Source organism: Mus caroli, chromosome 13, assembly GCF_900094665.2.
Source record: "Mus caroli chromosome 13, CAROLI_EIJ_v1.1, whole genome shotgun sequence".
Taxonomy (NCBI): domain Eukaryota; kingdom Metazoa; phylum Chordata; class Mammalia; order Rodentia; family Muridae; genus Mus; species Mus caroli.
In genome coordinates this window covers 54,226,221-54,236,964 of record NC_034582.1, presented here as the reverse complement: position 1 = coordinate 54,236,964, position 10,744 = coordinate 54,226,221, and the positions used below count along the sequence as shown (strand labels likewise).

Genomic DNA, 10,744 nt, shown 5'->3' with positions numbered 1-10,744 from the left:
GGAGCTAGAGAAAGTACCCAAGGAGCTAAAGGGAACTGCAACCCTATAGGTGGAACAACATTCTGAACTAACCAGTACCCCAGAGCTCTTAACTCTAGCTGCATATGTATCATCACTGGAAAGAGAGGCCCATAGGACTTGCAAACTTTATATGCCCCAGTACAGGGGAATGCCAGGGCCAAAATGTGGGAGTGGGTGGGTCGGGGAGTGTGGGGGGAGTGTATTGGGGACTTTTTGGATAGCATTGGAAATGTAAATGAGGAAAATACCTAATAAAAATTTAATTCAAAAAAAAAAAAAAAGAAAGAAAAAGAAAAGGACCAAAGGTAAAATGGCTCTAAGACACCAGCTTGAGCAGCTCAGAGGGGGACCTTCCTTGATCCTGCCCGACCCTGACAGAAGATGAATCTACACAGCCCATCAGTGCTACCCTCTTCTAACAACATGTATAACAGCCATTTCAGTCCTTCAGAAACCTAGTCACTGCACCCCTTATCCAGTTAATGTGGAAACTGCACGAGTCTGTGTGTTGCCTTTCAATGACCATTCTCCTGAAGCTTAAGGTGGTCATGTAGAGAAACAGACCACAGTTTGTGTCACAGCCTGGATAACTGTATGCTCATTCGCTGCAGGTTGGGACCATCACCATTATACTGTTGGACATTTTGATTAGAATGATGTTAAACTTCTACCCTGCTTCCTGGCTTAACTAGAAGAAACAAGACCCTCTTCAAAATGACGAGGACCGACATGTCAGTGGGACCTTTGGGTAGCACTAAGATTGAGCCTAGTACCCTGAATACATGGTTGAAGATGTTAGCTGCTCTACTAGGCCCCCTCCCCCTGCCAGTCCATCAGAGAAAAGTAAAATATCAGCCCTTTCATAACAGGGTCCCTCTTGAACATCTCAAACATTTCATTAGCTGGCTCAAAACTTCTGAGATGGCTCAGTTGGTTAAGGTACTTGCTTGATGACCTCAGTTCAATCTCTAGAGCCCTCCTGGCAGAAAATCACTCCCAAAAATTGACCTCCAGCATCCAATGCCATGCCATGCAATGGGACACACTTGTGTGACTTGCAGACCCAGAGAGGAGACCTGAGCTGACTGGGTAAGGTCTACAGACAGGAGCAGCAGGAACAGTGATAGGAGCTGGGTCTGACCTAGGATTAGGTCCATGGGCAAGCAGGAAATTCTATAACACAGAACTGGAAGCTGGGGACACAGGAAGAAAGCCTGATGTGTCCACAAGCAAAGCCCACAGAAATAGCAAGTCCCAGAACTCCCACAAGAAGCTAGAGATCTAAGAGGGAGGTCGAGGTACCTGACACTCAAGGGAGACTAAAGATAGAGTTGCAAGCCCTAAATACAAATCCTAAAGAGATAACATGACCTCAACTCTACCATGTCTTAGTCCTCTCCTGAACATGGTAAACACATCCACCAAAAAAGAACGATGATGAAACTAATTCTTGATGTTCAAGCCCCACTATAGAAACATACACACACACACACACACACACACACACACACAAATAAATCTATTGAAAGAAATTCCAACCCTAGTACAGGAGGCATTGAGAAGAGGTAAGATCACAAATTTATAGTTAAAACAGTAAACATGTAGAACAAAGAAAATATATTGAAAACTGCAAGATAGAAATACCCAGTTACATATAAAGGAACAGTTGATACTCAGCAGAAACCTTAAAAGGTAGGCAGGGGTAGTGTGATATAGCTCAAGCTCTGAAAGCCAATAATTGCTAACCCAGATTACCATACTCAACAAAACCATATGTTATAATTGAAGGAGAAAGAGAAACTTTCCATGATAAAAACAAACTAAAGGAAATCTTGACCTCTTAGCCATTCCTGGAGAAGATATCATAAAGGTAAAAGACCCCTCTGGGCTGAAAAGAAAGATAAATACTTCCAACAAACTACAGGAAAGAACAAACCACATGAACAGCAGTTACACAGAGGAGGAATACAAAACCCCAAAACACTGCAAAACAAAAAAGGGGAAAAGATTTAATGCGTACCTTTCAATGACTATAAATATCAATTGTGTCCGCTACTCCAGTCAGAAGACACAGTCAATCCGACTTAACTGAGAGTGGTCCATCTCTTGCCTCCAAGAAGTGCATGTCTTCGTCAAAGAAAGGGTTAACTCAGGGTGACCTTCTGGGAGAGGAATTCCAAGCAAATGGGACTAAAAAGCGAGCCAGGGCTACTGTTCTACTGCATGACAAAATGGGCTCAAATTAAAATCAGCCATAAGATTCAAAGAAGGTCACTTCATTCTGATTAGGAGAGCAATGAATCCATGAAGGGCATGTTGCAACTTGAAACAGGTACCACACTGAGCACAGTGCACCCAAGTTCATAAAATAAGCGCTACTAAATGGAAAGACAGATAAGTCCCTACACAGTAAGATTAGAGGACTCCATTACCCTGCCCTCAATAAATAGCAGACCATCCTTTAGCAGATACTTTTTAGGGCGACAGATGTTCCATGATATCAAAACCAGGTGAAGACATAACAATAACAAAAGAGAAATTATAGACAATTTCCCCTGATGATCATTGCTACAAAAATGATCAATAAAATTCTTGCACACCAAATACATGTACACATCAAAAAGGCCACCCACCATGATCGAGTCGGCTTCACTGCAGTGGCTCAACGTGTGCAATCCAGCAAAATATAAGACACCACAGAAGTCAAGGACAGAGATCTCATGATCGTCTTCATAGACACAGAAATGGCTTTTGACAAATTTTGGCATGGCTTTATAGCCAAAGCCCTGAAGAAGCTAAGAATAGGAAACCCCCAGCACACTAGAGACTACATGCACAAACCTATACCAACAGTATACCCAATAGGGGAAGCCCAAAGTATTTTCACTAACCTGGTAGGAGTGCTCACTTTCATAGGGAGCTTAAAGTATTAGCTGAAGCAGTAAGATAGAAAGGAAAGAAAATAGATAGAAACAAGAAAGCAAGAAACTGAACTGTCCCTAAGACTTTATCAGAGACCTCTTAGGGCTTTCAGCAAAGTGTCTGGATGAAAAAATGTTCAACTTCACTAGAGTCATGAGCAAATTAAAAACATGCCTACTACTTGGCCCTAGCCAAAACCACAGACATTAAGACATTGTTCATAGACATTAAGGAAATGAATAGTAACAAACACTGGTGAGGTTGGGAATGAAAGGCACCCTCGTGCACCGCTAGTGAAAATGTCAAGTGGTCCAACCACTGTGGAAATCGCTATGGAGGCTCTTCAGAAAACCAAACATTAGAACCACCTAGTGATCAAGCTCAACCACTCCCGGGTATCTACACAAGGACTCCAAGTCCATACATCACAAAGACACTGGCATGTCCATGTTCACTGCCGCTATGTTCACAACAGCTGAGCTGTAGAATCACCCTAGGTGCCCACCAACAAGGAATGAACAAGGAAAGCCTTCCAGTCAAGCCTGAAGGTGCCTCACCTGCAGAGACACTGGGTCAACTGACCAATAATCCTGTGTGGTAAACCAAGCGGGTCCAAAACACAAACATCTGTGTTTTCTCTCATTTTCTGGTCCTGGATTTTGCATAGATACATAAAATCCCGGACATGACATAAATATAGAAGAGAAATTGTTTATGGAAGCAAAGAGTAGTAACAGGGGAGGGAGATGAGAACGCGCTCATGGCGCACACCTCACACAATCAAGCAAAATGTCCTCAGAGAGCCTGCTGGTAGCATGTGCACCAGTAAATACCTTACAGCGTATTTTTAAACTTTTAAAAACCCCACTGATCATTGCTGTCATTTCCCCAGCCCTTTTCCTGTGGGCTACACGTGCATGCATCTCAGCGTTACGTCTGCCAGCCTCCGAGGCTCTGACTTAGAAAACATACTTATTGTCTCTTCACTGCCAGTTACACAGGAACACACACCGGTGGTGGTATGGAAAGAAATAATGCTAGTTTCTTAAGGAAAACCCCATAGATTCATGCCTTTCCAGTGCATTGCTGAACCCCCTATTAATTCACCTTTATATATTTTTTTTCAAATTACATCATTTATCTCCAAACACTCTCTGTTGTGACAGATCTAGGAAATCCTGCCATTTGTGCCTTCTGATAATTGTGAGCTTTTTCTTTCTAACAAGTGGCAATACGTGAAATCCAATATAATCGTTAGCCAACTGTTCGTAAGCATTTTCCTCTGAGCAGAAAAAAATAAAGACAAAATTTGAGATGATAAAATGCTGAGAAATGCGTAAACAAATACAGAGAAATATAAGTATTTTTTCCTTGTCTTTTGGTGTTTTGCAGGAAATGTATGTTGAAATGTAAGTAATAAATGTTTGGATTTTTTTTACAAAAATCCAGAAGTATACTTTATAACTTTCAGAACTTAAAAAAAAGCAGACCCTACAGATGAAAATAAATGAAAGAAAAGGCAAATGCTATGGAATATCAAGGGAGGCATAGAAAAAGGCACATTTGCCAAAGCACAGAACAGTCCAATACACTCTGAAGAATACTTAGTAGTCGGGGAAATGCACAGTAAAAGGGCAAGGCAGCACTCTTAAGAGAGAAGAGATAAGAATTCCACTCATATTGGAGTGGTAAGTTACGGGTACAGCCGACTTTAAGGCGCACATTTTATAAGACAGAAGCTCAGCTCTGTGAGGTCTTCTAAAACACTGACAGGAGCATGGGGAAAGACTCTGGGAACACTGAGATGATAATAAGTTAGGAGCACGGGCTGCTCTTCATAGGATTGGGTTCAGTTCCCAGCCAATACCCTCATGGTGGCTCACAAGCTGTGATTCCAGTTCCAGGGCATCGAACGCCCTCTTCTGGCTCCTGTTGGTACTGCATGCATGAGGTACAGATACAAACACCCAGGTATACACCTATACAAATAATTTTTTTTTAATTTAAAGTAAATAAAAATAAAATCTTTCTCTAAAGTGGGAAATAAGCCAAACTACTATCAACATGGAACATTTAGTGTAATTAAGATTCATTTGGCCACAAACGTTACACACTAGTTAGAGAGAATATAATGAGTGTTGACCTAACATGGTTATAAATACAAAGATGGGGCTTTTCTAGAGTTCAGGGAAATACTTTCTATGACGAAATGTAGATATTACCTATGCAATGGCAATGAAAAATACCTCGAAAAACACAAACAAGTAAGGAAAGCACAGAGTAACCCCTGAAATAGACCCCCAGCATGCCAAGTCACCTGATACGAAAATACTACCCTCAAACACATCGTTCATTAAGAAATGTGTAGAAAAACAAAAGAAATAGAAGATGTTGAAGATAGACAGACTGAGAAAATTAAATAGCTGTTTACTTCAGATATTTTGTTTCTTCTGTCCACATCTCAGTGGTCAGCCACATCAAGGATGGGGTCCCTCTGAACCCACGTCAAGACCACACGGCTATTTAAGAGTTGGTGTCAGAAAAGGACAAAGCAGCCACCCCATGCAGAGGCAGCTTATGGGACAAGGACCTGTGTTGGATGCTCTCTGTTCCATGTGTCCTGGACAAGAGGCCAAAACAGCTGTGGGGATTTGGGTGCAAGCTGGATGACCAGGTGACCAACAGGGCCTCTCTTGCCCCTCTAGGAAGCTTCTCTCAGTGGTATAGAACAGCCATGTGTTACACACATAGTAGGGGTTGTTTGGTGTGGTAGTATTGTTGGTCTGTCTATCTGTTTGTCTGTTTGTTGGCTGGCAAGGAAGGCTGAGGGAAGCAGTAAGGAAATAAAGTGAAGTCCCCCACAATGAGAGCACAAGACTCTATCTATCCCCCTTAAGAGTAAGCAGCAATGGCGCCATTCTTAAATAAAAGTGGGTCTTCAAACAGGGGCTCCAGAAGGGAAATGGTTACACACATTCCTGGAGATACAAACAAGGCACTACATGGCATGTTCCTGCTTTGTCACCCGCCACCAGGCAAGAGCAAACAGAATTGTTTGTGAGCTTGTCAACTGTTTGGCTAACCGATTAAAATTTTGCTAAAGGAATAACGCCCACGCGTGTCATCGTAGAGATAAATCGCAGGGTCGGAAAAATCCTAGCTGCAACCCTGCTCTTCCTTCTCGAGGGACATGAGCTCTCGCTGAGAGCTGGGCCTTGTCCAAAGGGGGTCTTTTAAAATTCTCCAGATGGAAGTATTGGGAAGAACAGGAAGGGGACAGCAGAGGCTGAACCCAGGCATGGGGACAAGCAGGCAGGAGTGCAGCCAGCCATGACAGGACAGACTGAAGCATGCCGCAGCAAGGCGAGCCTAAGGATGTGCAGGTTTAGAGTATATTTACCTCAGCTGCTAGGGCTCCTTCAGTGCCCTGTGATTGGTTCTCCCTCTGCATGGCTTACATGCCAATCAAGTGTGTATGTGTAACTTGGGAAGGGCTGTACGCTTCATGGATATTTTTGGAGAAGCGGATTGTTGAACAAATGCATGGATGGTGGATGGACAGGCAGACAAATCAACAACAGAATTAACAATATACTTTTCCTTCATGTTTTCAGCCATTCAGAAGCAATGTTCTACTTGAAAAGAAAAGTCACTAAAGGTGCTCTCAGCTGGCCTCTCCACACTGCACAAAAACATCTGATTTGCCAGAGACACCCACAACACACTGTGAAGTCTGGGTAGTGATGTCCTTCCCAGACCCGCTACCATACCAAGGCAACAAGAAGAGTTAATAGCAACTGGAAGTCATTGATGAAAAATAAATTACCACAATTGGGTATCTGCAGGTTCGCCAGGGGCGTGTTCTTGCTGCTCTCATTGAGGCAGTACAAATCCTGAGTGTCGGGGCTGGATTTAGTCTCCTGGAGAGTCTTGAGCCACATGATGTCGCAGGAGCACGTGAATGGATTACCTGTCAGGATCCTACGGGGACAGAAATACAACCCAGTCAGGCTCCCACTTACCTTTCAGTTTCACGAACGATTACAAGCTGAAGATGCGCTAGCCGCCAACCTTTGGGAGTCACGCCCACTTTGATGGCACGACAGTGCTTACTGTTCACCCCATTATTTAATAACTCCTGCTCTGCTGTTATGTGCAAACAAAACGGTAGCAGCTAAAGATAGCAAGGAGAGGCAAAACCTTGCGGAACATTTAGGAAAACAGATCTGAACAAACACAGCCAGGACAGAGAGCATCTCCTGGTGGGGGCGAGGTGCCGGTTCTTGTACTTAAGTGGAGATGCCAACGGTGACTTGTGTGTGTGTGTGTGTGTGTGTGTGTGTGTGTACATACACACATATATGTGCCTGTGTATATATACAGGATATATATATATATATGTATATGTATATATATATATGTATGTATATATATATGAATGTTGTCAAACCCACAATAGATAGCAAACAAATTCTATAATATTGAAAACATTTTAAATCATTCATCTAGCTTGGATTTTTCAAAAGGTCACAGCATCATTCTTTGGCGTTAACATCCTATTTCTGACCCGGCTAGAGACTTAAAGAGTTCTTGCTTCAGTGGGGGAGCAGAATCACTTTTGTCTCCATTGAAGAGGAAATCGGAGTCAGGGATCTGAGGCTTTGGGGTACCAGTCAGGAGGCCATCTAAGCTTGCTATTCTGCATTGTGCCCCTCCCCCCAGAGGCCTTTTTATCCAAGCAATAAAAGCTGAGGGCAGAAGCTGGAAGGGAGAGAGGCAGAGGACATATATGCGCATCCTCAACCCAGTGAGGGTTTTGCAGAATGACACACTTGGGCTCCCAGGCTGAGCAGTCTACACAGGACAGATGTAGACAGACACACCGCCAGGCAGCCCTCAGCAGTGCTATCTGGAATCCTGGTACTACAGTGGGTGTAGGAGGAAGTGTGTGAGGAGGAAAACAAAAACCACAGGGGGGAGAAAAATCTTTAATGCTTATTTATAATGCTCAGTGGCCTATTTAAGATGAATCCCATTTATGATAATGAACCCTTAAATGAGACCATTTTCAATCGTTACATAGGCTGCCTAGCACTAACCACAATACTTAAGATTTCCTGAGGACAGGACCTGGCTTTGCAACATCATTTACTCCTGTGGTTTTCTGATTGCGTTCTAAGAATCTCGGAGATCCCTGGAGACTTTTCTGCGAGTTTTGTTGGGGGGAGGGGGGAGAGTGTGGTCGTGGTAGACTGGTTTAATTTGTATCTGCTCACCCATCTCCAAGTACCCCACCAATATCAAGATAGGATTTGATGCTCTGAGACATGGACTGTGAGACAGAAAAGAGGCCCACCCTTGGCTCAAGCTCAAGTTGCCCTAGACATTTCCTAGAGTTCTGAGTACACAAATAACTGGAGTCTTTCTAAAAGGACGCTATAATCAAATAAGCTAAGTGGAGGACAAATGGAAGAGCTGCTTCAATGATAAAGTCCAGGGTGTTCCCATGGCCACACAGCCCTGGCAGAGAGCTGGTCCCCCTGACTCACTTAAGCACCCACTTCTCCCACTAAAGGACAGAATCCTAGACAAACCTTTCTCCTTCGTTCTAACAGGTAACTCGCACATGGTCAACGCCTACTGAGTGTGTCATTGAACAATGCCGCTAGTGGAATTTCAAAACGTGAACTGGAAAGCACCGAATGTTTTAATCCAGCCAGCAAAGTTGATGCAGTGGCACCCAACACCTTCACACGGAGGAGCACCGTGCTCTGCGTCACATGGCTGCCTCTGAGGTATCGCCGCCTCTTCCTGGGTTAGAAGTGCCAAAAGCACAAAAGAGGCATGTCCTCACGCTCATGTGCAAGCTAATTAAACTGGCCTCACAGACACAAGGTACAGGTGAGTGGTTGCTGGAAGCTGGGAAGGGTGAAGGAGACAGCCTGGCGACTGGGTACAAAGCCAGTCAGACAAAGACAGCATTCAGCAGTGTAGTAAGCTCTCTGTGCTGACTACTGTGTAATTTATATTTCATAATAGGTAGAAGGAAATATTTTGAGTGTTCAATATATGAGAATCTATATACAATATATATATAATATTATACACACATATACATATATATACATATACATATACAATATATATATATATACATATATAAAACATTGTACCCAAGGAAATATATAACTAGTGTAAATGTAATGTAACTTAAGGGAGTAACACTAGACCTTCATCTCCCTGAAGTTAGTTTATTCCAAATAATTGCCAGTCATCAAGACTTTCACCATGCGACCCGTTCCTGCTTGTACACTTGTGACCTCTCCACTAGTGGTGTCTGTATGATGTGGACACAGTGAAAGACCCTCTTTATAGGAAGATTCTATGTATGTCTTGTCCTGAGTGTCTAACCCAGTGGGTCCTCCTTCTTCTGGTGTTAATTTGGGGATCATGCCATCAGCCCCCCCCCACTCTTATCCAATCTGCTAGACCAAAGTCCCCCCCAACACACACACGTACACTATTCTCAGAAACTAGACCTGCCTGCTATCTCTGATGGATGCAATTATTTCTAGGAAGATGGTTCCCTATTGGTTGACATAAACTGTCCTCATCTTCTTCAAGCCCTGTGTGAATTGTTCCCAGGATGTCTCTGTGGAGGTTGGCAAGGAGCTGCCAACCTGGGACAGCCAGCACTCAAACATGCACATGCCTGCCTGCTGTAGCTGGCGCATGCTCACAGGCAGCCTTCTCAGCGCATGCTCACAGACAGCCTTGGAGGCTGGGTTTCCATTGTGGTTCCTCCTCTAGGGGATTTCATGCTAGGATTCAGAGCTCGAGCCGATTCTTACCCCATCACCGCCTGGAGCAACAGCAAGGGGAGGACAAGAACCACCCAAGATGGGAGCCAGAACCAAGGCTCAGTTCCATCTCTCTGGTGTCTCGGGGCAAACAGGGCAGTGACCCGGGAACCCTCTTTCTTTCTCTAGCCTGAGCTGGGAAGCTTCATTAAGAATCCTCTGTCTTCAGCTTTTGATGCGTGATGACTCCTGCCCACCCCATGACTTTCCCGGAGATTTTTTTTTAAGTGCCACGTTTAAGTCGATGCTTCTTCCGGATATCCAGAGCCCTGTCCTTCAAGGCTCTCACAAGTCCCTCACACCTTGTAGTCCCCTCAAGCACCTGACCACAGCAATGGCAGCCTTTCCTATTTGCCTAGCAGTGATTACACTAAGAACTGAGCACCTCGAAGATGCTGGCTGTTAGCCATCAACACGGCGCTCTACTGGGGCATAAGGATAAATATCAAGCTGAGGGCTGAACCCCAAAAAACGGCTCCTAGAGATGGTGGGTCTGGGAATAACCTCTCTGCCAGGGTTGGCTCTACCCAAGCCTATACTGGGCTGACGGACAAAGCTGGAAGGGTGTTTTATCCACTGTAATTTCCTCTTTGACAAATGTGCTTTATTTCAGGGCTTGCATAAAACAAGAGCCAGATGAGAAGAAATATAAAGCTACGCTAGCACAAAACTCCCTGCTGGGTTTTTTTCCTCTTTTCCATCTATTAGAAAATAAATTATTTATGTGAAAATAACATTCAGCTGATCATAATGACATATAAAGGAGACAGGGATTGTAGTCACCCAATTGGGGCAAAGCTAGAGAAACCATTTTTCAATAATTTTGATGCAACATACACTTGCAATGGTACTCATTCCAAAAGAAGAAAGAAAGAAAGGAAGAAAGAAAGAAAGAAAGGAAGGAAGGAAGGAAGGAAGGAAGGAAGGAAGGAAGGAAGGAA

At 43.7% G+C, this 10,744-nt stretch overlaps 1 protein-coding gene across 6 annotated transcripts in view; it reads right to left on the bottom strand.

Annotated features, from left to right (window-relative positions):
- Ntrk2 (neurotrophic receptor tyrosine kinase 2) overlaps positions 1 to 10,744 on the bottom strand; it is a 315,292-nt gene that overhangs the window by 266,832 nt on the left and 37,716 nt on the right. For all 6 annotated transcript variants that reach the window (XM_021180131.2, XM_021180137.2, XM_029468409.1 and 3 more), the window contains exon 6: positions 6,770 to 6,924. In XM_021180131.2, the coding sequence (XP_021035790.1) occupies positions 6,770 to 6,924 (155 nt within the window). The remainder of the gene's footprint in view (positions 1 to 6,769; positions 6,925 to 10,744) is intronic.